The sequence below is a fragment of the Primulina eburnea genome, chromosome 6, assembly GCF_022965805.1.
Source record: "Primulina eburnea isolate SZY01 chromosome 6, ASM2296580v1, whole genome shotgun sequence".
Classification (NCBI taxonomy): domain Eukaryota; kingdom Viridiplantae; phylum Streptophyta; class Magnoliopsida; order Lamiales; family Gesneriaceae; genus Primulina; species Primulina eburnea.
The window spans coordinates 28746848-28772608 of record NC_133106.1 but is presented as its reverse complement, the minus strand read 5'-3'; the positions used below and the strand labels follow the sequence as shown (position 1 = coordinate 28772608).

Here is a 25761-nt window from a genome sequence, read left to right as displayed (position 1 = left end):
AATTTGCAAATTTGAAATTTTGAGGATTAAATTCGAACTTAGAGGAACACTTGGGTTAAATCAGTAATTTTTCGAGGTTATGAGAATTGATTTTGGGTTTAATAAGCTTAAAATTATTAACTTTATGTTACGAGAAACATATAAAATGAAATTAGGAACGCCAAGAAATTATGGGTAATTGTTGGATTCTCGAGATTAAGGACAAATTCGGATAATATTCGAGGAAAGTAAGAAGTAATTTTGTAATTTTTTTTAGAAATTTGGAGGACAAGTTTAGCAGTAAGTGGAACTGAATGATTTAAATGATGAGAACTTTCGATGATTTAGGCTTGAAGTATATTTAGCACCTTTATATACTTGGGTTATAATGTTATAAGGAATGGTAATCAAGGGCTTCGTAGGATAAATCAACATTGGGCTTAAAAATTTAAGCGTTAGTGAATTAATACTATGACAAATTAAGAATTTAGAGTGATAACAATTTAAGATAAAGTTGATCAGTTAGTTAAGTTATAAGACTAGACATGGAAACTAACAAAATTTTGGGAATTTAAGTTTGATGTATCATAATTTTTAATCGTGATCTTAAGAGTTAAAATTATATCTTTCTTGGAATTTAATTTTTCTAAAAAATAAAAATTAAAAATTATTAGGTATGATCGATGGTTAGATTACTGATAGATGCATATAAGAATTGAGGTAAACACATGGTTTTAAGAAATTTTTTGAAAGTCATTAAGGAACTTGAGAATAAGTGAATATATGTGTTGGATTATGTTATCTAATATTATTTGGGTCGCGTAAGCTTGAATTTTAAGTTTATGAAATAAGTGTTCGTACGAAAATTTTGGGTGAAATAAAAACCAAATGAAACGAGTTGTGTTCATCATAGGTTATCAATGAACAGATATTAAGATTTTTTTTATAGAGTAAGAAATCTACAATTTTGATATGGAGATTCTAGAATTTATGGGTTATAGGTGAAGTTGATTTATTAGAGTTAGTCCATCATTATCATAGGAGAACTTATTAAGTTTTATATGCTAGAATTAATTATGCATTGAGGATACGTAAGAATGCGACATTCGTTTCAATGAGGGAAGTCCAAAGTCTAAGGCCTCAAATTTATTGCAATTGGGAAGATAGTTTAAATATGTAATTGGTGCTAGAATGATTTTATTATTTAGGTAGAAGATTGATATTGTATATTTTGGGTGTTATGGATTAACGTTACTCGAGGATTAAGATTTGCAGTAATTTAATATTTGGGATGAATTTTTAAATAATTAAGTGACGTAAGTTTGGTGTCGTAAGACAAGATTTGATTCAAGGATCTTAGGTTAATATTATTATGGGGTTGAAGTAAGGTTTAACTTCTAAGTGTAATACCAAGGATAGAAGTCGATCAGTAAATTTTGATGCTAAGGTTTCTTAGGTCAAACTGCATAAATACAAATATAATAAGTCAATGAACATTATGGGTATAGTATAAGAAAAGTAAGACGCAATAAAAATTAGGACTATCATTTCTAATATTGGGAAGTTTGAGACCATAGTAGAATAGAACTAAATCACCCTAAGTCATTTTAATTTGTGATTCGAAATCGAGAATTTTGGTAGGCAAATATTATTAGGATTGAGGATGTAAGGACATCTTAACATTTATTTTATCAGAGTAGCGCAGTGGAAGCGTGGGATATTGGGATTCTAAAATTAAGAGTCTAAATTTTTGTTTATCGAGGATAAACGAATTTCGGGGACGAAATTCAATTTAAGGGGGGGAGATTGTAACGTCCCGAAAATTTAAAAGTCCACGTGAACCACATGCATGCAAATTATTAAATTTCTTTGGTATTTTATTAAATTATTTTAAAGCATAAAATGCATGTTTATTTTATTAAATTGTGTCAAATTATTTTTATACATTATTATTGCATAATAGGATTTATTTCATGAAATTTTAAAGGTTCATGCATTATAGATTTTTAAATTTCATTTCGCGCTCAAACGAGGATCGGAAACCGGAGAATTTTCAGGAAAAATTATTTTATTACACGGTTAATTTTTATTAATTAATATAAGATGTTTAAAAGGTATTTTTCAAGAATTGGGATTTATTGTGTATTTTTACCCGCAAGATTTTATTTTTTAACGGTGCACAAATTTTATCGAATTGGGAGAATTTTTTAGGGTTCGGTTAATAATTTCAAAAACTTTCCAATACGAAATATTTTTCAGGAGTGTGTTTAGATTTAATGGGCATATTTTTAAGCTTATTCATCTTAAAACCTTTTTATTTTAATTGAGGGTCATTAGCACATATTTTAATTAACCTAAACTATACTTAAACTAAACCTAAACTACCCCACCTCATAATAGCCGACACCCTCACTCCCACCAGCCTTTATTCTTGAAAAACACCAACCGACACTTCCCTCCAATCATCAACTTTCTAGTGACTTGCTGCTTCAAAGCTTTCGGTGGTACCATTTCTCCTTCAAGCAAAGAGTCTCTCTTCGGTGGTTGGCTCCTCTATCATTGTCCAAGAACTTTCACCAAGGCACGCTAAGTATCTCCATTCTCTCGTTTTCTTTCAGCAGCAACATCAAGGAGCTTCGACCTTGGCTTGTTCTTGCGTTAAAACTCTCCCGGTGTCTTCCTCGTCTCGTTTTTTGTTCATCAAACATCAAAGGCACGCTTTGTATCCTTCTTTCTGCATCATTCACGCCATTATATGCTGTTACATGTGTGCTCGCATATGAAAAATGTTTAAACCCGTTGTTGCTTCGTTTATGCTTCGTCTTATTCATGAAAAACCGTATTTTATGCATTTAAATCACGTGTTTGATGTTTGGGTGCAAGGGGCTGCCGATCTCGGGTCATAAGGAGCTGTTCATGTCGAGGGTTATGTTAGAATAACCTGAGAGAGTCTCGGTTCAGGTCTATGCAGGGAAAAGCCGTTCCTTCGGGCGCTAGTGCATGCTTAAGGGCTAGATCGAGGATGGGTTCGGTCTCGGCTGTGCAAGGGCATCCCGAAACCTGGAACAGATCGTGAGGGGTCTGAACCACGGTCAAGGGAGGTTTGAACACAGCTGGGACGAGGAGGAGAGTCGCTTGAGCGTTGGGAATGGAGTGATGATAGAGAGCACTACGTGAGGAACAAGGGTTGTGTGAGTTGCGAGGGGCTGTAGACCTGGTGTAGCTGTCGTGGGGTTGTAGGCTCGTGTCTATTGAGTCCAGCAGGGTTCATTAGGGTCCCTAATGGTGCACCATAAAGTTCGGTTAAGTGTTAGAGAAGCAAGAACCAAAATAGTTAAGATATAAATTTATGTGGGTTTGGTTTGAAAGTTTCTGTACGTGGCTTGTGCAGGAATTATGGGACTCGTTTAAGCTTAGTTTAGGAGGTTCATTAGAGTCCTAATGGCGAGCAATAACGATCAATTAAGTGCTGGAGAAGCTAGGACTAAAACATTTATGAGTTGGGGCCATGTGTTGGAAGATGATTATACAAAGTGGGTGCTGAGAATTCCAGCAGCTCGCTGGCTCCTGATTCGATGGTTTTAGGATCTGGTTTTGGGGTTTTTTAAGAGTTTTTAGATGTGTATTAGGTATGGTAAAAAGTTGGGGATAATTCGGTTAAGTTTCGGTTCGATTCGGGTTAAAATCGGGACTCCGGTCCAAGTTTTAAAAAGAATTGGTTAATTTATGAAATGGACTCGAATTTACGTCTAAGAATGATTTTAAATATATTTTGGGATATTTTTAGGAGTTTGGTAAGTTTCAGAGCAAAATAAGGAGTACTTTTGGATTTATACGGGATTTAATCGCCGTACGAAACATTAATTAAAGAATTAATTGAAACGCATAGATTTAAGCTTAATAAAATTATGGAAAATTATATTTAAGTTCAAATAATTATTAGAAGTCTAAGTTCTTAATTTGGGAATTTTATGCTAAGGTTTGGTTTAATTCGTGATTAAAACGCATTAAGATGTTATATTTAAGGATTAATTTAAAGGTCATCTATTTAAGCCAAATAAAAATATGGGAAAATTCTTGTAGGCTTAAATAATTCTTTGGGACATGTTAGAGTCAATGGAATTAAGAAAAGGTCACAAACGTGAAATTTTACGTCTAAAGGCAAAACGGTCATTTTTGGGGTTTCCAGGGGCAAAATGGACATTTTGCACCCGAGGTGAGATTTTGGTCTTGGCAGCGCCCTGAGCACATCTTATCATGATTTAAATGTTTATGCATCACGTTCATGATTTTTATGTAATTACGATAAATACGTTGCATGCTTGGTTTAAAGGAAAAATTACGTATATGCATGATTTTATTAAGTGATGAATATGATGACACGTTTTGAAGGAAGTGATTTAGTTGTGACTAATACGATGACACGATGACATGATGATATGATTGGAGATATCGTGAGGGAAAAGGCCCCAGAGGGAGCCTGTTTACGGGAGAAGGCCCCAGAGGGAGCCCGACGATCGTATTTCCATTGACATGATATGATGATATGATAGGCCAAGACCCAGTTGACGGGTGAGAGTGTCGCTGGTGTCCCCGCCGCCCAGTACTGTGGTTATATGTAGATGGATCCATCGACTGACATGATGACATGATGATACGAAAGTCACAGCTAATGAACTGAATTCAATTAAAAAGAAAATGTATACGTATATGATGACATGAAATGACATGATTTTACACGACACGTATACGTATATGATGACATGAGATGACATGATTTTAATACGATATGATTTTACACGACACGAACGTATATGATAACATGAGATGATATGATTTTACACGACACGAACGTATATGATAACATGAGATGATATGATTTTACACGATATGATTTTTACACGACACGTTTACGTATATGATGACATGAGATGACATGCTATGATTATTACCATGTTTTGAAAGGATACGTTTACATATATGATTTTTACTGCAGACACGAATGCTTTTAAGTTCATGAAAAGATATATTGAGTATGATATTTTTCACTGCTGTGTGCTACGTATATGTACTTGTTATTCCTGGTACAGGTGTGTTGAGTCTTTAGACTCACTAGGCGTGTGTGATGCAGGTGAGCTTAATGATGAGGAGACTGGAGGTGCCGAACTCTGAGTAGTCAGAACTGGTGCGGTGACACGACCCGAGGACCACACGTTTTCCGCGCATTTATGATTTTATGATATTGAGAGTAGATGAAAATTTTCCACGTTTATGATTTGGATGTTAGGATTTTTACTCGCTTATTTCCCATTATAATTTTTATTGGCAAATGCTTATTAGTATTTTTAAATGATATTTTCAGTACGACAGCATGCCTATTTTTATGTTAAAATAAATATGATTATTTTAAAGGATGAGTTTGATTATTTTTAAACGAAGCTATTTTTATGGTCGAATATTTAAGATCATTTTTAAATGTTATTTCGAAAATGCGAGCTTTTATTTTTTTAAAAAAAATATCCAGTAGAATTTTAAAAATGAGTGAGACGTTACAAAGGTAATATTGAAGTGCATGATAAATATATTCATAGGCTTGTTAGGCCCTCATTTGATCCATAATGTAGACATTGTCTTTGTTAGATCTCTTAGTTTTGGTGATGACAAACAATAACTTAGTATATTAGATCAAGTTATCGTTTGCTCTGTATTACGTGCACTTATTGTTTCAATAGATTCCTTTCAATCGATCTCGCAATACTAAGCTACTCGACCGCCTCATGCACATTAGTCTGTGACAAACTACTCAATCGCTCATTGTATCCAAAAATGTCTATAAACAGTCGAGTCAACAAATCTTACAATGATCTTACCTATCTTTTCAGAAACGTTGGTAGATTAGTCATAACTAACAAATAGGATGTCAGAAAATCAGAATGATTTACACAAAAGTCTATGTGCATAACTAGTTAATTTATGCTCATCAGCCCTCGCCCCAAACAATAATTATTCAGATCATCAAGGATCTTCGAGGGTTTCTGCCAAACTACTCGATCATTTCTTGCCAAGATCGTTTTAGAAGTTTCTTGAAGGTTTGAGTTGAAGGATTCATCACATATTTCTATATTGGTTGTTAGGTTATGTGTAACAACCGTTGTAAGAAGTTATGAGGGGTTTCGATTTAGGCAGTGGATAAGTTCTAAGTCTGAAGTAGATTGTTACAAGTTTTGTAAAACCAAAGTCTTCTATTGAAATCCTTCAATGAGTGGAAAAAAGGATGATGTATGAACTTGAGTGTCCGAACATCCATAAAAATCATTTGTGTTATTGCTTTATTACATTTATTATCTTATTTAAATTACCTTTTTTTAGTATAAATTAGTCATAAGATTCATTGGACCGTTTCCGTACAATCTGTTCGCAAGTTTATATTGTTGTAGTGAGGTATATGCATTATGGGTGCAAACTATTGTGATTTGGAATATGATTTCAACTATACAAACTTAGAAAATAAAGTTATCTCATTTACAATTGGCATAACTTGATTTGAATCAACAATGAGTTAAATATGAATTTTATGCTATTAAGCATTGAACCTGAAAACTATATCAGAACATATTGCACATTATTTTTGTTTTCTATGTATGACCGTGTCAATATAATTGAATCTTGCTTTGATGTCTGCTGATGAAATATGAAAAAATGAGTTAGGATTTTAGCCATGTGTGATAAGTACATTTTGGATAAATATGAGATATGTTATGACCTTAAAACATAACATGTGTACAAGTTGGAAATGGTAAACTTATATATGACTATGAGTTGAGTTGTAAAATTAATTATTTGAGAAATGAAAAATTATTTGATTGAAATAAATTATTTTTCACATGTTTGGATAACCAAGAAGCATCGATGACTTTTTAAATTATTTTGGTATTTAAAGTTGAAAGTTAAGGTACATATTGATTGTGTTTAATATGGTGTCTATAGCGATGTTTAATTTATTTGATGTGTATTGAATATTGTTATGTGAATTATGTGATTATGTGTTATTTGTGATATTGAAATGCATTTTAAGATTATTCATCATATCATAAAATAAAACATGATTTTTAAATATTTTGGTTCACGGGCATTTTGGTCATAGACCCCCTATCATACCTCGCATTCCTCCTTCTGTAATGTACATTCCTCTTACTGTAATGATGATCTTTTTCATTAAAAATTTATGTTCTTTTGTCCTTAACCCTCATATATCATTTTACTATGTACTCAAAATTTCCTTATAATAACTCTTGGCCTGATGGATCTGTTTTCAACTACACTCCTCATTTCATTTATTAGAAACCGCAAGTCAATATTATTCACATTCACGTTGGATACATGGAGAAATGGTCTTCATCCACTATCATTATTTCTTTTTTTATTGGGAAATTTCAGTATTCTCTTATTGATTATTTTTTGTATGACATTTTTAAAAGCCAAACAAACAATAATATTATGGTTAAAGTAATTATTATACTTACAGTTGTTTATTCCCTTCATCATCTTTACCATTGTAACTTATGATCTTGGGGAAAGTTATAAACTTTTCTTTCACCAGGTGATCAAAAATTCCTTTTGTTTTTGACACGTCAAAAGTATATGGCGTTTGAACTGGAGAATTGTTCTTCATGGAAAATTCTTCACTCTTGCTATTTAATAATGAGACCGTGCTTAATCCATAATTTGCACTTCTGCCAAGGCAATTTCCTCAACTTCTTGGAAGGAAGAGCCTACAATGAATTTTATTTTAAAATTTTCCTCGCGTAATAATTCTTCATACTCTGATACTTTGGTAACAAGCTCATAAAAATCGTTGAATTTCATCACTTCGAACTTCTTTATAAGCTCGAAATCAAATCCTCACTGTGCCATCTTCACATATTCAGATTCAAGAAGGAACACTCTACACATGCTTCTCACTCTCTTGAATTTACGTATAAAATCATTAGAAGATTATCCCATCTTTTAGATCATCCTTGGTAATTCTGATATACTAATCTCAGGCATTATTTTGAAAAATTGTGTATGGAACTGGTGTATCGTTGAATTTCGAGGTATTGTTGCATACCAAGTGAAAGTAGTGCTAGTCAATCAATTATGGAGCAACCGTAGCTTGTAGTTAGAAAAATTATCTAAATTTATTAATTCATCGAATTTTATGGTAAAACTTGCTACATGTTCCACGCTAAAGTGACCATCTTCCCTCGAGTATAAAGTGAAGTCTAGAATGCGGTATCCTCGTTGATAAGGATAATAACAATCAACAACATCAGGGTATGGCTTGTGAAACTCTGATCGGTTGATTGCCCTCACCCTTGGCCACAACTCTTGAATAACAAACATCACGTATAGTCTCAAAGTCTAAGACTAGAGTTTATCATAATGGATGTAGGGAATAGATTACCCCCGAGTGTTTTTCCCTGAATTTGGTATTGAAAATCCACGTACTCCCCCATTACCATATATCCTTGGATGCATGTTAGGAAAAGTCACAAGAAACATATTATCTGGTTTATCATTATTGTAGTTTTGGTGTCTCAGCCCCAATTCATCTTCTCTCTTGCGTGGAGGAGTATATTTTCCATCCCGAACAGACCATAGAATCCGTGATTTCTCCTAGCGGCGGTTTTCAAATGCTTGAGAACTTACCGACCCCTGGTCTTGGTCTTCTTACAACTTAGTTTTCGTCTCTTTAGGTTTACCATCTTCTGGTGACTTGTTCTCCTTATTCGAAGATTTTCTCCATTCCATATTTCTATCATAAAGTCCATCTTGACAGCTATAAAAAGATTCGGTCATTTTTTTGAGAGCATTGCAAATATTTTTTTCCATGGACAACATAATGTTTGTTGAAACTCTATTACCACCAGAAAATGCAATTCCTTTCTTATAGCCTTTTCTCCGAACTTGTGTACAATTTGTTCGACTAATATTCCATCAACATCAGTTTATTCTTCTTGTGAACGATAACCTTTCCCTTGTGGAGGAATTCCTTCATGTTTATCAGTATGCTTTGAAGGCATTGTGGTCCCATCGAGAGTGCCTATTTATTTATCACGAAAATATATGGTAATGTCAGGCACGTGATCGTGCCAAATCTGAATGACCTGATTTCTATTATCAAATGTTGTGTGTCTCAATTCGACTGTTTGTTATAATTCCCTCAGTATGACATCAAAAATAAGAATTTGTTTGAGAAATATAATGAAAAATATAGAAGAAATCCATGAACAATATCAAATTTAATCACTTTGTTATAAACTCTAGCAACAATTTTACAAGAAAGCTGAAGAAATATATCAAAAATAAAAAAAAAAACTAGACTGCTGAAAATTGAAAATAAGTAAAGAAATTATTAAGAGAATTTGCATAAATTTTGCTATAGTTTTTTGATGAATTTTGTCGAGAGCTTGCTTCTGATTCTTCCTATGTTTTTGTTAAACTCCACACAGCGTTTCCAATCACCTTTTAAGATTATCCATAATGAGTCGTGGATCAACTTCTTCCATCGTGCTCAATAACTAACTTCTTTATGAGCTTGTGAAATAGAGTTCTCATATTTAATGGACTTTCATTGCAAGTGAACTTTGCAGAATTTAATTTGGGCTCAACAATTGAAATATTATATTTTTAGAAATAAAGAAAGTGTTGGATCATGATTAGGGATGTAAATGAACCGAACTGTTCGCGAGCTTTTCGGATCTCGGCTCGTTAAAAAGCTCGTTCGGGCTCGTTCGTTAAGCTTATCGAGCCAAGCTCGAGCCTTATTTTGGGCTCGACAATTTTGTTGAGCCGAGCTTGAGATTAATGATGTTCAGCTCGTTAGCTCGTGAACATGTTCGATAATAGGTTCGTGGGCTCAAAATTGAGCTCGGCTCGTTTAGCTGGCTCGTGAGCTCGAGCTCGAGCTCGGCTCGTTTAAGTGGTTCACGAGCTCGGGCTCAAGCTCGGCTCGTTTAGGTAGATCATGAGCTCGAATTTGAGATAATTAATGAGTTATAATATTAAAATAATTATGTATGATAAATAATAATAAATTAAAAATTATATTAAAAATGTGAATGTTATGGCAATAATGACATATTCCCGTAACCTCATCCTCATCTATTCCAAATCCCAAACCCTATTCGGCTATTCCCGTAACCTCACCTATTCCCCCCGAATCTGCGCCTCCCGACCTCCGCCCGCCGTCGGTGAGGGTCTCCGGTCGTAGCCCAGGTCCGGTCGACCATTATCGAAGCAGAAATCGGTAGATTTGAGCGTGTATAGGTAGCGAGACCCCTTTCCCGTCCACCTCTAAACCGCGTACGATTTCCGACGATTCTCCGTTCTTCCGCCGGCGCCGAGGGCTGAATATCCTTGTACCGTCTGGGTCGACTTTGATTGAGGCGTGAATCGAGAGTTTGGAGATCGTATAGGTCGCGAACCCTAGCTCTGATTATGGTTTGGTTTCATCTCCAAATACAGTGGGCAAAACAATTAGAGACAAAAGTTCAAAAGTTTCAGCCTCTCAGGTGTATTTGAATATTGCTGCTACGGCAATGAATTTAGTCTACTTAAGAAACTCATATTTGTTGGATTGTTAATGCAATGATATAAATATCTGTTAATGCAATGATATAAATTAATTCTAGCGTATGCACTCTCACTCCGTAGAAATTAATTCTAGCGTATGTAGAGACAAAAGTTCAAAAGTTTCAATCTGTTATTACTGCTACGGAATGAATCTAGCGTATGCACTCTCACTCCTAATTAATTCTACATATGATTATACGTATATAATCTTATTATTTAAAAATATTATGGTTTGAAAATAATTATACTTTAAAGTAAATATATAAAAAAAATTAAAATATTTTAATATAATAAACTGAATATCAGACATCAAAGACAACCAACTAGATATCTAATGTCGCCGCATAGAAGAAACCTTATCATTGTGAGGTCCAAAAATACAAGGCCACGTACGTGATACATTATATAGTATCATATTATAATATGATATGGTCCAAAATTATATAGACCCACGTAATTCATTATATTTATATATATATATAATATTCATTTATTTAAAATTCTAAAGTGTATCTTACAGAAATTACAATGTTATAACACTAGTAGAAAAATCGGATTTTACTTTGGCAGGCTTTACTTCGGCAATAATAAATTACGAAGTAATAATTACCAATAACTTCAGTAATAACACAATCGAAGTAAAATAATATATTTTACTTCGGATGTTTAAAAACACGGGCTTCACTATATTTTTTTATTATATTTTACTTCGGCATATCAATGTTGACGAAGTAAAAAAATAAAAAAAATAAGTTCATGCTGAAGTAATAAGATGAACCGCGCAGATTAACAAAGGAAACTAAACTATACTGAACATTTAGCGACGATTTGTCGCTAACAAACCGTCGCTGATTTAATCAGCGACGGGTTTTCAAACAATCCGTCGCCGATTTAATCAGCGACGGTTTTTCAAACAATCCGTCGTTAATAGCGACGGTTTTTTCGCGCATATGCGCGCACACTTCAGCACATATGCGCGAGTGCCTATGTTCTCGCATCGTAGCTACTGGCCTCCTCGCGCATATGCGTGCGACAGAGCGCGCATATGCGCGAGGTCTTCTGAGCAGAAACGAGCTCGCTTAACGAGCTTGTTTAACGAGCCGAACCCGAGCCAGACTCATTAAACAAGATAGACGAGCCATTAACGAGCCGAGCTTCATAATTTCCGAACGAGCCGAGCCCGAGCTTCAAACCAAAGACTCGAGCCGAGCAAATAGTTTAACGAACCGAGCCCGAGCCTGATACTGTTCGGTTCGGCTCGACTCATTTACATTCCTAATCATGATAATTTTTCTATAAGACACTTATATTTAATTAAATAGTAAGAGGTTTGTGTCGGCGAGAAAAATCCATTTCTGAATTTTAATAGTATAGTGAAATTAAAAGCGTCAGCAGTTTACTTTTTATTTGACCCAATCTGCTGCTCCACAGGTACGAGGAAAATTAAGCAAGAAAAATGGCGACAAGCCGCATAGTTACCGTCTCAGCTCTGCAATTCGCTTGCACCGACGATGTCTCCACCAACGTCGATACGGCCGAAAGGTGCGACCCTTTTCGGGAAAACCATTTTGGTGTTTTGAATTATTGTTAATCCATTTCCTCGATTCCAAGTTCCAATCTTTGTATTTCGTACTATTTAATATATGTATTCAGCGAGAAAAAAGAAACCTAGTCCTTGCTACTGAAATCTGCTTCCCCTCCTTAGTTTGAATTGGTTTTTACTGATTTGTTGGAAACTGTGTCTAGAATCAATGTGCAGTTTATCCTCCATTTTTTGTTTGGAGAGTTACTTTCACGGTTCACTGTTTATTCTTAGTTATGTACACCATTGGAGAGATTTTTATTTTGAATGAATCAAATTGCAATTGAAGTCACTCGGACTCATTAATTTTTGCTGCAGATTGGTTAGAGCGGCTCATCAGAAGGGGGCAAACATCATCCTTATCCAGGTTTGTATAATTTTTTCTTCTTAAAGTTTTGATCTCTGGGTGCCTTTTTATCTGGGTTTAATATCAAAGTTTTCTTTTTAGTGTTGTTCTTTCCTAGGTTAACATTATGTTGAACTTATTATTATTTATAAAAAGGACTAATTTCTTGTCATGACTGTTATATTTTAGTATTTCTTTGGTCGCGGATGTTAGTGTGCCACCAATACTTTTTCCTTGTGGATCCTTAATTTTTTTATGCTTTCTGTAATTTATTGTACAATTCTGCACTTATATCTTCTCTTCTAAGGCTGAACAATAAGAGTTTTTGTCTCCTCTTTCCTTGTCCACACATGTCTAATTAGGTCACCACAAGAACATAGAACTCTTGTTGTTGCCATGGATGTTTATCTTTCATTTTGGAACTAGGAATCATTTCCAAAGGTGTTCTATGACTGGATATTGCAGGAATTGTTCGAAGGTTATTACTTTTGTCAAGCACAAAGAGAAGATTTCTTTCTGCGATCAAAACCTCATAAGAGGCACCCCACAATACAGAGGCAAGAATGATCACTCATACTTTAGATGTCACTTAGTAACTTGTTCATGAATGTATGTTTGGTCAAAAGGATTTTGACTGTATGGATGCTTGTGTGAAGGAGCCGGAGTTTATGTTTCTAGATTTGTATTCCCCAGGATGCAGAATCTAGCAAAAGAATTGGGTGTTGTGATACCAGTTAGCTTCTTTGAGGAGGCAAATAATGCGCATTATAATTCGATAGTTGTAATTGATGCTGATGGAACTGATCTAGGCCTTTACCGCAAGTCGCACATCCCAGATGGGCCAGGTTCGCAAACTTCAAAATTTACAATTGATCTTATGATTAACCATAAGTTTTATTTGCAAAAGATATACTCTCTCAGGTTACCAGGAGAAATACTACTTCAATCCAGGTGACACCGGTTTTAAGGTTAGTGTCCATGAATCTAAATTTCCTTTGTCAGCAAATTTTACCTTGATACCGATTGTCTATCCTTAATTTTTCCACAAACTTGTGATTTTTGTCAATAGGTCTTCCAAACTAAATTCGCAAATATCGGAGTTGGTAAGATTTCTTTTATCCCAGTTTTACGAATAAAATTAGCTACCCCTACTTTTTCGTGTTTCAATTGAAAACTAAAGATGATTCTTCGTTCCTCATCAGGAATTTGCTGGGATCAGTGGTTTCCAGAGGCAGCTCGAGCTATGGTGCTTCAAGGTGCAGAAATATTGTTCTATCCCACGGCTATTGGTTCTGAACCTCAAGACCAGGGCCTGGATTCTCGAGATCACTGGAGGCGGGTAATGCAGGGTCATGCTGGGGCCAATGTGGTAGGTTTCAAACGCGAACTCTAGCACGTTAGCTAGATGAACTGATTATGTTACCTATTTAGTATATTTTGTGTTGAGTCAAGACGAACCTAGATGAGAAACTAGAGTTTCACTTCTTTATTGAAGAAATAGTCTTCTTGAACTTCACATGATTGTTCTAGGTTTTGGTTTGGACAAATACTTATAAAAGTGTTTTTTCAAAAAAAATTATAAAATGTTTTTAAAGTTGTTTTAAGAATAAATATGTGTTTGGACAATTATTCTATAAAAATGTTTTTAAAGTTGATAATGTGTTTTGACAACTATTCGGTAACAACCTTTCAATTCTCATTTTTTGTTGTAAAAATACATATAAAAAACACCCCTCAATTTTTTGAAAACTATACATGGAGAACACTTTTTAATTTTTTTTTTCTAAAACGTTTTACAAAAATCTTATTCAAACACATATTTATGTTTTTTTCACTTATAAATCACTAAAAATGTATTTAAATTACTTGTCCAAACATAGCCATGATTTTTATGTCACATGGTCAATAAAAATTGAACATTATTTTTTATATCTTCAATCTGATTTAGGACCTGTAATGAAAATATGGTTATTTAGTTATGAACTTTTCTTAATACTGCTCTGTACGTTTCGCTCCCTTCTTTTCTATCAGTAGTCTAGTACTTAGACACCTTTTTTTTCATTTTGTTATTTTCTTGCCCATGATTGATGAGATAACTGAAATTTCTTGTGGATTTGTCACACTATAAGATACTTTTTGTGCATTTGTTATTTTCTTGCCCACGAATGGTGATAAATATCATAATATTGTTTATTACTTGTGGATTTGTCACTTTGTCAGAAATACACCTACAGAGCCAAACCCATACTCAACTTCATCAGTATTTAACGATTTTGAAACTTCAATTCATTCAGGTACCCTTGGTAACTTCAAATCGTGTTGGTAAGGAGATAATTGAAACCGAGCATGGAAAAAGTGAAATTACATTCTATGGGAATTCTTTCATAGCTGGTTAGTTTTTTGTGAATCGCCTGAGATTATCATTACCTCAAATTCATTTACTACATACATACAAGAACTTTCAAAATACTTGCTCTGTTAAATAGGACCAACTGGAGAATTGATTGAGAGTGCTGGTGATAAAGAGGAAGCTATCCTCATCGCACAATTCGATCTGAATAAACTCAAATCCAAGCGAAATAGTTGGGGAATATTTCGTGATCGACGCCCAGATTTATACAAAGTGTTACTGACATTAGATGGCAGTAATGTTTCTGAATGATTGATTATCTTATCTTTTCGTCTTTTAGAAAGTATTCTATATTATTTCTAAAGCTGTCAACTCTTCCATCACTTGGGAAAATGACATTTCTTTCGCTGATTATGAATAATCTTTAGCATGTTAGTATTCTCTTCTCCAAATTGCAAAATATCTAGAGTTTTTAAGACTTATTCTAGAAAACTCCATCTGTCAATTAGCATGCATGGCTTTTGGAACGTGCATCATGAGACGGTGTATAAACATTTCATGTGGATGTATAATAACCCTTATCTGTCTTGATATTGTGAACCGTGTGACTGATGATTCTTGAAACTTTCTGGCCATATACCGAAACCATTTTCTGTATATAGGATGACAAAATCTCATTTTCTTTTCTCATTTAATATTTTCTATGACTCCAAGATGATGGAATAACCTTTTACATATGATAACCGTATATGTCAATATTGAAAACTTGATAGAAAAATCTTTTGCAAGCCTCATTGCATCAATTAAATGCTGGATTTTATCATCATATCTTCCTTTGCTGTGGTGCATGGTTAGCATAGGGGCCTTGTTGTATGGTTGCAAGTATTTGCTGTGCAGTCATGTATTTGAGCATGAGCCAGGTCTTTTTGAACCATGATTCGATGAATGATGGGAATATGTATTTGCAAAATGATTCCTTACCCGTTGTATGCTTACATTTTTGTACGCGTTGTATGCTTATACAATAGAAATATTTATCTAAGCACGATTTATTTTTAAAAAAAAGTAATGGGTTTTTCATATTTTTTATTAGTTGTGCTAGACTATTTAAAATTTTAAAAATATAGAATGTTAGATTTACCGATCTGTGATTTCGTATCATATATAAATAATTGTTTTAACAGTATATGAGATGTTTTAAAATCTAAAATATTGTATGAGTAGTTACTAGTTAAGATATATTTGAAGAATGCTGAAATATGGAATAAATGGAATTTGTAATTTTGAGAGTGCGTGGTGAAAAACATGATTATATATTTTATTATTTTACTTTAATTTTTGGGGAAATATTTTCTTCGTTTGTAGATAGTGAATTCGAGAGGGACTGAACAGTACGAAAATCAAAGCTACAAACCTAATAGAAATAAAAAAAAAATTCCTTCTTGGAGCTTGTCATTATTATCATTATTATTTAACAAACTTGTAGGAATTTTAATTTGCTAACTTTGGGCAGTTTCTAATGAGTTAATGTGTCGTCTCATTGGTTAGATAGTTTTATGAGACGAATATCTTATCCAATTTAATATATGAAAAAATATTAATTTTTATATCAATTATATTATTTTTCACCATTAGATTATCCTATGTGTTACAGATTTTCAAAACGAAAAAGTCTCTTCTTAACTTCATTTCATTTCGTGTGTTGAATTTAATAAACCAATGTTTCCATTTTCCTACCCCATCAACACATGAATTCGAGGCTCGGTATATTAGAATTCAACACATGAATGAAGAAAACTCTATACAATTCGTCATTTTGCAGTAAAATTCAGGGCAAAAACTTGTGTGAGACGGTCTCACGGGTCATATTTGTGAGACGGATCTCTTATTTGAGTCACCCATGAAAAAGTATTACTTTTTATGCTAAGAGTATTACTTTTTGTTGTGAATGTGAATAGGGTTGACCCGTCTCACAGATTATTATCCGTGAGACGGTCTCACATGAGACTCACTCAAAATTCAGCACACAAAAGATTCAAAAATAAAAACAGGGAAAAAAAGGTCTTCAAAACCATTAATCCTCCTCTTCAACACCTTATTAGCATAAACAAGTTAAAGGAAAAAAAGAACAGATCTTAAAATATATTATGTGCAGAAAAACTAACAAAAAATTCCAATTCCAATTTTTTTTTAGAAACTGACCCGAACATTATGGCTATAGATCCGGATGAAGGAGCCGAGAGAAGACCGCTGCCAATGACTTCATTTACACTACGGTGGTCGGCGCCCCCGGGCTTGTTCGACCATTCTCCTCTCCATTTATAGCCTCTTCATCATCTTGTTCCTCTTTAGGTTCTTCTTCTTCATCTTCTTCACGGATTTCATCATCAGAATGAACGAACCGTAATCGTAAACGTCCTTTTTCGCGGCATGCATGCAAGAATTCTTGAGTTGGGATCCTTACTTCTTTAAGAATGAATCTCCCATCTTCTCTTAATGATTTAAAACAAACCCATGGCTTCCCGTTTCTCCCTATACAAGAAATAGGTGGAGGAATCTCCCTTCTCCAGATTCTTGATCTTCTAGATTCACCGCAGTGATTATTATTTTCTGTAGTATTTTTCATTATACTCCTCCTCTCTTCTTGATTCCTCCATTCATTACCACTAACCTCATTTCCCAACAAATCTTCGACATCATCGGAGCTTTCGGACCCGAGCCCTTCAGTGCACAGAGACAAACTCTCAGAATTCATGGAGGAAAAGGAGTCACTATGCCTGTAATGTATATTATGCCTTGACGGATCATAACTCGATAAGGGATTCTTAAATTTTTCTTGATGGATAATAGAAACTCCTGGAATATCGATCTTCGATAGATTAGAATTGGAAACAGATGAATCTGAGGATAAAGATGTAGGTGTAGAGGATATCTCATTAACATGGCTTTCTTTGAAGTGCAATTCACCGAATAACTCGGTAAAAGAGGACGACGAGGACGAACCATCGATTGATTTCATGGTTTTAATCTGTTTCCATGGCGAAAGAGATTCAAGAAAGGTTGAGTTATCTGGTAATGGCTTCTCAAAGATGTGTTCTAAGCCACCACAAGCTGCCATTGTTGGATATTTTGCAGTTTTCTATTTTTGTTTCTTTTCTCTGTTTAAAAAAAAAAAGCGAAGATAAATCAAGAAACAAAATTTCTTCTCCCCAAAAAAGTTGTGTTTGTTTGGATTTAAGATGGAGATGTACACGGGAAGAGGGTGAAAATTGTTGCAGATAAAGTCAAGGGAGATGGGAAGTACTATTTATTAGGGGTGCTGGTTTCCAGGGTTGCCTAGAATAAGGATTGGTTGTTATTGAGATTCTCAATTTTGGTGGTCATAAATTATGGTAAAATTCATTGCTTTCCAGAACAGTGGATTCCAGTGTGATATTTAAATTGGTGAAGATTAAATATATATATTCCTTTAAATATAAGGTAAAAACTCGTGTGAGATGGTTTCACAAGTCACATTTTGTGAGATGGATATCTTATTTGGGTTATTCATGAAAAAATATTGTATACAATTATGATTTTTTTGTTTGTTTGATAAAATCGGTATAATTTTTTTTCCTGAACATAAATGAAAAGAGATACAAATAAATAGTAGCAAAAACTTGTTTGAGACGGTTTCACGGTCGTATTTTATGAGACAGATATATTATTTGGGTCATCCATGAAAAATATTACTTTTTATGCTGAAAATATTACTTTTTATTATGAATATCGGTAGGGTTGATCCGTCTCACAGATAAAGATTCGTGAGACCGTCTTACAAGAGACCTACTCATAAATAGTGGCATGAAAGTAGTCATTATGTCCCAAATAATTTTAGATTATTGATGGTTTAAAATGTATCCTTAATGTGATTTCTTTATGGTAAAAAAAAAAAAAAAAAAAAAAAGAGAGAAAGATTAAATAGGAAGCAATCTAGGTATCCTAGCTAACTCCGGTTAGTTTGATCTTAGCACATATAGCCATATAGGTAGTATGTATACTCACACTTGATCTAATGACTACGACATACAGAGAGAGCCACGATGTGATGAAATACATTGAGCAACGTGAAAAAACAAATTTGGTCATTTTACGATCATTAGATTAAATGTTTGAGTATTATCCTAAGAACACACTGTCCTCGACCAAGTGAATTTCACCACTTAAATTGAAGTCCTTGAATTTCATATCTTAGGATATATCACTCCCATGTTCTGAATCCAATTAGCCACACTTACTTAGCGTAGCTGGGAAGGAAGGGCTTTGCCATGTTAAATATTTACTTAAAAATTCTTCCATAAATTTTAAGATCTTAGGCTCTTTTCATATTCATGGATATTGACTTTGCCTAATATCCTTGTTACATGCCAGAAATTAAGTACATCTGTCCCGTTTCATTTTAGAAAGATCTCTCGTGTTCGAACTGCTTAATCTAATCGATCGATAAAATAGCTTTCGTCTCTCGGTGTCGGCCAGCAGAGAATTAGACTAAAATTCCTGTGATTTTATCAGACGTGTTCCTTGCTTTTCTTCGAAAGCAATATTCAAGAAAATATGATAATGATAAATAACAAAAATATCCCAATTAGTTTGAAATTTAGAACCTTCTTGGTAGTCAAAGTCATATTACTTCAGAAATGGAGGCAGGAAACAAATATTGATACAATAGGCAAAATAATGCAGACACATCCAAGCATCCTTTTAAACTTATAAATGCAAATTTTAATCCATCTATTTTGGGCAAATTATATTCTACCCCTATAATATTCGAAATTTATATTTTTAGATAACAAGTACAAATATGATTTGAAAAGAATATTAATTTTATATAAGAAAATCCTTGCTATTTAGACTTTTCAAAATTGATAATATTGCAATTTGCCTGTTAAAGATTTTATATATCTCATTTAAATTCAAGAAACTTTCCACGGAGAAACGAAAAGAAGCATGAGGACTTCTTTCCACCCGTGTGTGAAGACCAAAAACTTACAAAGAATATACCATGATGATTATCAGAAACCTTCATTTTCTTCAACATATGATATTTTTTTCAGAAACAAAAACTTTTTTGAGACCATCGGTACAAAAAATATTAATTTTCATAATTGATACGAGTCAAGTTAACCTTTCTAACAGATATAGACTAGTAAGATTCTGTCTCATAATAGAGTTACTCTTTTCCAAAAATCCACAAACATAAACTTATAAGACCGTCTCACAAAAGAATTTTTTTTTTCTAAAAGTTCATATTTAGATCGTTTTATCAAAATTATAATTTCACCCAATTTTCACGAATCCACTATGTAAGTATTTTTTATTCAATTTCTAAAAAGTTTCAAATTAAAATGTTCGGCGTTTGTGTAATATAAAAACCATACATTATAGCTTCTAGCATGCCATTAAAAATTTGTTCTAGATAATTGGTATCTAAACAAAGATCATGAATTCAGTTCCCCGAGTCTAATTCTGATTATGATTTGCAAAACCTCGAAAAACTAATCAATTTTCTCTGTAATGCGATGAGCAAATATGATTGTTCGAACCTAAGCTTGAGCATTCGGGTATGGCACCGACAAAACAAGTTTGATCGAAATTGAAGACGAACTACAGGTGAGCTTCAGCATAAACCTGACAATTTTTAAAAATTTGGCTCAAGCTCGAACAGTTGGCAGTCGATTGTCATTTAAATTCACTAAAAAAGTGATATTAAAGTTCACAGGTTCCAAAAGGTGGATGACAATATGTTCCAGGACATCAGTGAAGGAGAGAACAAGTGATGATGCCAGAAGACATCGCCGTGAAACAGAATTCAACCGGTGAAAAGGAGTTTACATGAGATTGTTTCGTTTTATTCGATAACCACGTTGAGAAAATTACTTCAATCCTGCACTTCTTCAGGTCTTGTCTTCTTCGACCCCAGGAAATACCACCCACTGGCAGCAGCAATAGTTGCAAGACCAGCTACAACAGCATAATTTCTATAGGTGTCAGTTGATGTTTTAGAAGTTGAGGAGCTCCGGCCACTTGGGTTAGCATCAGTTACATTGGCTGTGCCTCCTGAGCTTCCTGCCGGAGCTTCATCTGCCTTAGGGCCCTATAGTGAATAAACCCTTTAAGAATGGTTTCATAACAAGATATAGTCGAGGCAAAACAAAAATTCAGCGGCTGACGTTTGAGAATGTTTAAGGATGAATCAAAGATTTGAAATCAAGATATGTTTTGATGCAATAGAATAACAAAACCACCAAAAATGATAATCTTAGATTTAAAGACAAATGGTTCGAAAAAAAAAAAAATTGGGCAAAATTGGAAGTTTCAACAGCTTCAATCACCACTAATACCAATGCCATGTGGTATTTATCTTCGTCGTGGAAAGTAGCGGCTGAGTTAAAGGTTTCTGAGGGTATGTGATAAGGTTTTTTTTTGCATATTTTAGTATGTTATTTTTGGGTGTCAAATCTGATTTTTATCTGTTTTAGTCATAATTTATATATATTGTTTGCCCCTCACATGTTTCGGTTGATTTGTAGGTGGACGTGCTAAAAAAGAATGGAATTATTGGCAAAAGTACAAGCATGGCGAGCTAGGGTGGGTAATTTCGCCCGCCCCAGCACGCCTGAGTGGAAAAAATGCGAGCAGGTCAAGCTAGGACGGGTGTTCTCTCCATCCCCAACGCGACACAGTATGGAAACAATAGTTGGACGATTTATTTCCTTTTGTGGTGGATTTTTGGACGAAAATAAATGATAGCAGCCCTAATACACATTTTTAGAGGGTGGATTTTGATCATTCAGCAAAGAGGTGCACAAGAAAGGGGCCAAAACAAGAAGACGGAGGAGAGCAAGAGAACTCAACCGAAGAACGAGAACTTAATAAGTGTTTTTCTTCGTTTCTTTTTTCTTTAGTTGGGATTAAGGAAATCTTATCCCCAAACATTTATGTAGTAAATTTTTTTTAAAGATTAAATTTTGTCTAAATATACTTGATTATGTCATTGATATTTCTCGCAATCTTGGAGTACGATCAATTTCGAAGAGATTTTATGTGTTATAATTGAAAACCGAGTGGAGATTTTATAACATGATATAATAACATAATTTATGGATCTACAACTTGCATAGACATATGAAGTTGAAACATGTTGATAGCCATAGTCACGGTTCATTAATGCTATTGCAATTGTTAAATAACACGAGGACACTTGGCTACTTCATTTAATTAGATTAATTTAGCTCGACACATTATATTGATAGACTAAGAATTCTGTCAAAAGCATAACTTAATAATTGAAATTCAATCATTTAAAAAAATTCAGGGGTTAGTGAATCAAGATCCTAGCAATTGTTTATTTATTAGTTTGATTTATATTATTTATATCGTGTTAGTCGTGTTAGTAAATTATTTTATTTGACCTTCAATTTAATTTATTAATTAATTCAATTTTCATTTTAGTTAACTAAAGAATTGTGTTTAATTTAAATTTGTCTAATTAATCTCTGTGAGAACGATACTCGTATTTCGTACATTATATTACAACTTGACTTTTGCACTTGCGATTCATTCGAGCACAAACTCTTATTTTATTTTTATTGAGAATTTACTGTGCAAGAAAAGCTCGATCAGTATAAAGTGAGTCATTTTAGAGAACCTGCCAACAACAACAAAAACAAAAGTGTGCCCCCTGCTAGACCTAGGCAAACCCAAAACAAAATTCATCGATACATGATACATCTACCTATGGTTCAGTTGGAATAGGCAAGGGTGTCTATAATCAACGAAGTTGGGACCTAGACTTAACCTGCCTACACGTGACACAAAGCTCACACATCCTCTCCACATCTCTCCTCATGTGATGCCAAAAAAAGTGTTCACTCTATGTCCAAGGTCTTCTGAACTCCGAAATGTCCCATAAGTCCTCTCCCGTGCGACTCTCGCACTAACAATTCTCTCAAGGAACTTTGCGGCACACACAACCTATTCTCACAAAACAGAAATCCCTCGTGCCTATAAAACTTGCCAAATGCTGCTTTCTCACATGCCCCAAAAACGTTAGCAAAATCAGGATCATTAGCGATTCGGTCCTGTTTTCCATCAAGAGTAATGAATTTTTCGCAAAAGTTGGAAGGACAAAGACGGTTCCAGTTAAAAAGAAAAGGATAAAGAGAACATGAAGTATAATCAAGCCAAAGATAAAGCATTGTCAATTATAGGATTCTAAATGTATTATCGAACATGTCCATACCTTCCTGGCAAGCTTCTCCAATTTCTCTTGCTCCATTTTCTGTGAAATTTCAAAAGGTTCCACAGTGAGAATACTCATAAGATAGATTCATAATGTTGGTGTACAGGAATGCACAAGCATGAAACCAAAATAAATCAGCTAAGATGCACAAGAATGGACAAAAAAGTTCCTATAAATGGCCCAACAGAAAATTCTCCAAGTACCACATCCATGATCAAGGATACACATCAAGGAAGGTTGGGAGCTGACAGATAAAATGAGACAGTTCCAGAAATATGAGGGTTTGGTTACCCATGAACAAAGTAGCAATAATATTCTCTCAATTAATCACAAGAGAAAGAAGGTCCATATTAAATACAAGTAGCTGATTGCTTATACCATCCACTCATGACATTTCCTCATTCTTGCCACAAGTATACCGATCTTCTTTTATAGCCCTCCGTTGCTCTGGTTGCATTTCAATTCATATCTCATGAAACAGTGAGCATTGAGATGTCAACAAATAAATGCCACCCCAAGGCCATTTATACTTTGAATAGATTATATCATTTATGGGGGAAAAAGCAATAATGAGATCTGGATTCAATAGGAACAAAATCCTTGGGTTAAAATGACATCACACCAAATATTTTAGAAAATGAACAAAAAAAGAAACAGAAAATTTCGACCACTTGCTTACAAATTCAATAGCAGACATGTGATCAGAGAATGTAGGCATCTTTAAAAACTGTAAATGAATGCTGATAAATATCTTAAAAATTCAATACCAGACATATGATCAGAGAAATGCAGGCATCATTAAAAACTGTAAGTGAATTTTAGTGGATAAATATCAACTTTCACAGGCAAATCAAATATTCAATCATATTAAGACAAGAAAAAAGCAGAAACTTAAATTGCAGAAATAGAGATTAAGAAAATTACCTTGATGTAGATGTTTTCTGCAGCCTTCTCCTCCTCACTCAGGACTTTTCCACTACTTGACATCCTACGAGATATGACATATCTAAAAGCATTTCGAGTCGCCATACCACAACAGATTTCCTGTCAACAATCAAACTTCTGTCAAACACATAGATTTCTCAAAGACATAACAAAACCAGTAAACTGTAACTCTTCCTGATCCACTTTAACTCTTTCAATTAATAAATAAGTTCCACACATTAAGGTATTGGTAGCGAAGGCATAAACAATCCATCAATGAGGTACAAGTACATTATTGGAATACTTAAGCTAAACTCTAGTTATAAAAGAAGAATAACCAACACTGGACATTCCACAAACATGTTTTGTGATTCAGCAACAATACAACACCAGACAAATTATCAAGAAGAACCCCGGATTATAAATCCTCAAGTACAAGTTTGCATCACATCAAAACACACCATTCTCTCATCAATATAAAAAAAAAAAATACCAAAGCAAGCAAAATAATATTGACAAATGGATGCTAAAGCATGCTCGTGTACATAAAATAAAAAACCGAAAATATCCCGAAAATATCGTTAGTGCCACGAACTGAAACAAAAAAAAATTCGAAGGTACTCAATATAAAAGAGAAACCCCAAAAATTAAGATAAACCATAAACGAAAATACGATCGGGTGAAAACAAAAAAAAAACTGGGATTTATCTAAGAAAACACACGTATCAATACATATAAACGAATAAGCATACGACATTCTTCTCCTGAAAAATCGCAGAAGTAAACCAAAGGCACCACCGGAATACCAAACATCCCGAAGAAAAATCAAGCCACAATTCTAAACACCACAAAATCAATAAATTTTTAACCAGGAAAACACACATCGAATGTATGATAAACTATAGGTTGAGTATTTACCACAGCACCTGGAGCTGGTCGAGGGAAATGGGTTTTGGGATTTCGAAATGGAGTGTAGAATAGGGAAGGAGAATATGGTTACTGCGAAGACTTGTAGACTACGAAATCAGAGTGGGCCGGCCCAATAGATTTCTTAACTTCGATTCAATATTATGGTTTTATAAAATTTTGATAAATGTATTAATTTTTGAACTTTTTATTGTATATTTACTAGATTAAAAAATGTTTTTAACACTTGACGATTATGCGGATCTAAAGTAGGTCTCTTGTGAGACGGTCTCATGAATCTTTATATGTGAGACGGGTCAACTCTACCGATATTTAAAATAAAAAGTAACACTCTTAGGATAAAAAATAATATTTTTTCATGGATAATCCAAATAAGATATTCGTCTCATAAAATACGACCTATGAGACCATCTCATACAAGTTTTTGTCGCGGATCTATTAGACCCTCCAAATAATGAGGAAAATCGGGTCCAGGTACAATTTTTTCTTGGCTGGACGAGTCCTCGGACTAGCCAAATCCACCTTATCCATCGTTACCATCCTTAATGTCGAGATGTTCTTCCCCATACCAAAGTAGTTGCAAGATCATACTTGTCATATTGAAAAGTTCTATACATCAAATTAATCATTTATTGGACAAACTGAAATTTGCTCACATTATTTCTAAGGTAACTTAGTCTAACTCTCCACCCCTACTTTCATTTACAAATCAGTCTACCTGTTAGAAAATTAAGGACCCCCCACTGTCATGTTTT

The 25761-nt window shown here is 34.1% G+C and overlaps 3 protein-coding genes across 4 annotated transcripts; 1 reads left to right on the top strand and 2 right to left on the bottom strand.

Annotated features, from left to right (window-relative positions):
- Window positions 1–11978: 11978 nt before the first annotated feature.
- Window positions 11979–15320, top strand: LOC140834079 (N-carbamoylputrescine amidase). The gene is made up of 9 exons (XM_073198705.1): window positions 11979–12138; window positions 12497–12545; window positions 12990–13081; window positions 13218–13369; window positions 13446–13492; window positions 13594–13627; window positions 13727–13893; window positions 14819–14915; window positions 15011–15320. Exons 1-9 carry the CDS (start codon window positions 12053–12055, stop codon window positions 15184–15186), a joined length of 900 nt encoding a protein of 299 aa, XP_073054806.1. The 5' UTR covers window positions 11979–12052; the 3' UTR covers window positions 15187–15320.
- Window positions 15321–16938: 1618 nt separating this feature from the next.
- LOC140833423 (uncharacterized) lies at window positions 16939–18292 on the bottom strand. Its single transcript, XM_073197764.1, has one exon. It carries the CDS (start codon window positions 17990–17992, stop codon window positions 17141–17143), a length of 852 nt encoding a protein of 283 aa, XP_073053865.1. The 5' UTR covers window positions 17993–18292; the 3' UTR covers window positions 16939–17140.
- A 2272-nt stretch (window positions 18293–20564) lies between these two features.
- Window positions 20565–25114, bottom strand: LOC140834078 (uncharacterized protein At2g27730, mitochondrial). Of its 2 annotated transcripts, none has more exons than XM_073198703.1 (4): window positions 24998–25114; window positions 24080–24199; window positions 23156–23194; window positions 20565–21007 (listed from the first exon to the last, which is right to left on the bottom strand). In XM_073198703.1, the coding sequence occupies exons 2-4, from the start codon at window positions 24182–24184 to the stop codon at window positions 20792–20794; spliced, it is 360 nt and encodes a 119-aa protein (XP_073054804.1). In that variant the 5' UTR covers window positions 24185–24199; window positions 24998–25114; the 3' UTR covers window positions 20565–20791. The 2 variants fall into 2 exon arrangements, with proteins under 2 accessions (XP_073054804.1, XP_073054805.1); XM_073198704.1 differs by having other exon boundaries at window positions 25006–25085.
- Window positions 25115–25761: the final 647 nt, after the last annotated feature.

Bases quoted from the DNA above. Each gene is read 5' to 3' on its own strand.
- LOC140833423 (XM_073197764.1), bottom strand. From the start codon at position 17,992: ATGGCAGCTTGTGGTGGCTTAGAACACATCTTTGAGAAGCCATTACCA.
- LOC140834078 (XM_073198703.1), bottom strand. From the start codon at position 24,184: ATGGCGACTCGAAATGCTTTTAGATATGTCATATCTCGTAGGATGTCA. The intron at 23,195-24,079 runs GTAATTTTCTTA...GAAATTTCACAG, and splicing joins CAGAAAACATCTACATCAAG to AAAATGGAGCAAGAGAAATT. The intron at 21,008-23,155 runs GTATGGACATGT...TATTCACTATAG, and splicing joins TGGAGAAGCTTGCCAGGAAG to GGCCCTAAGGCAGATGAAGC.
- LOC140834079 (XM_073198705.1), top strand. From the start codon at position 12,053: ATGGCGACAAGCCGCATAGTTACCGTCTCAGCTCTGCAATTCGCTTGC. The intron at 13,370-13,445 runs GTTCGCAAACTT...ATACTCTCTCAG, and splicing joins GCACATCCCAGATGGGCCAG to GTTACCAGGAGAAATACTAC. The intron at 13,628-13,726 runs GTAAGATTTCTT...GTTCCTCATCAG, and splicing joins ATTCGCAAATATCGGAGTTG to GAATTTGCTGGGATCAGTGG.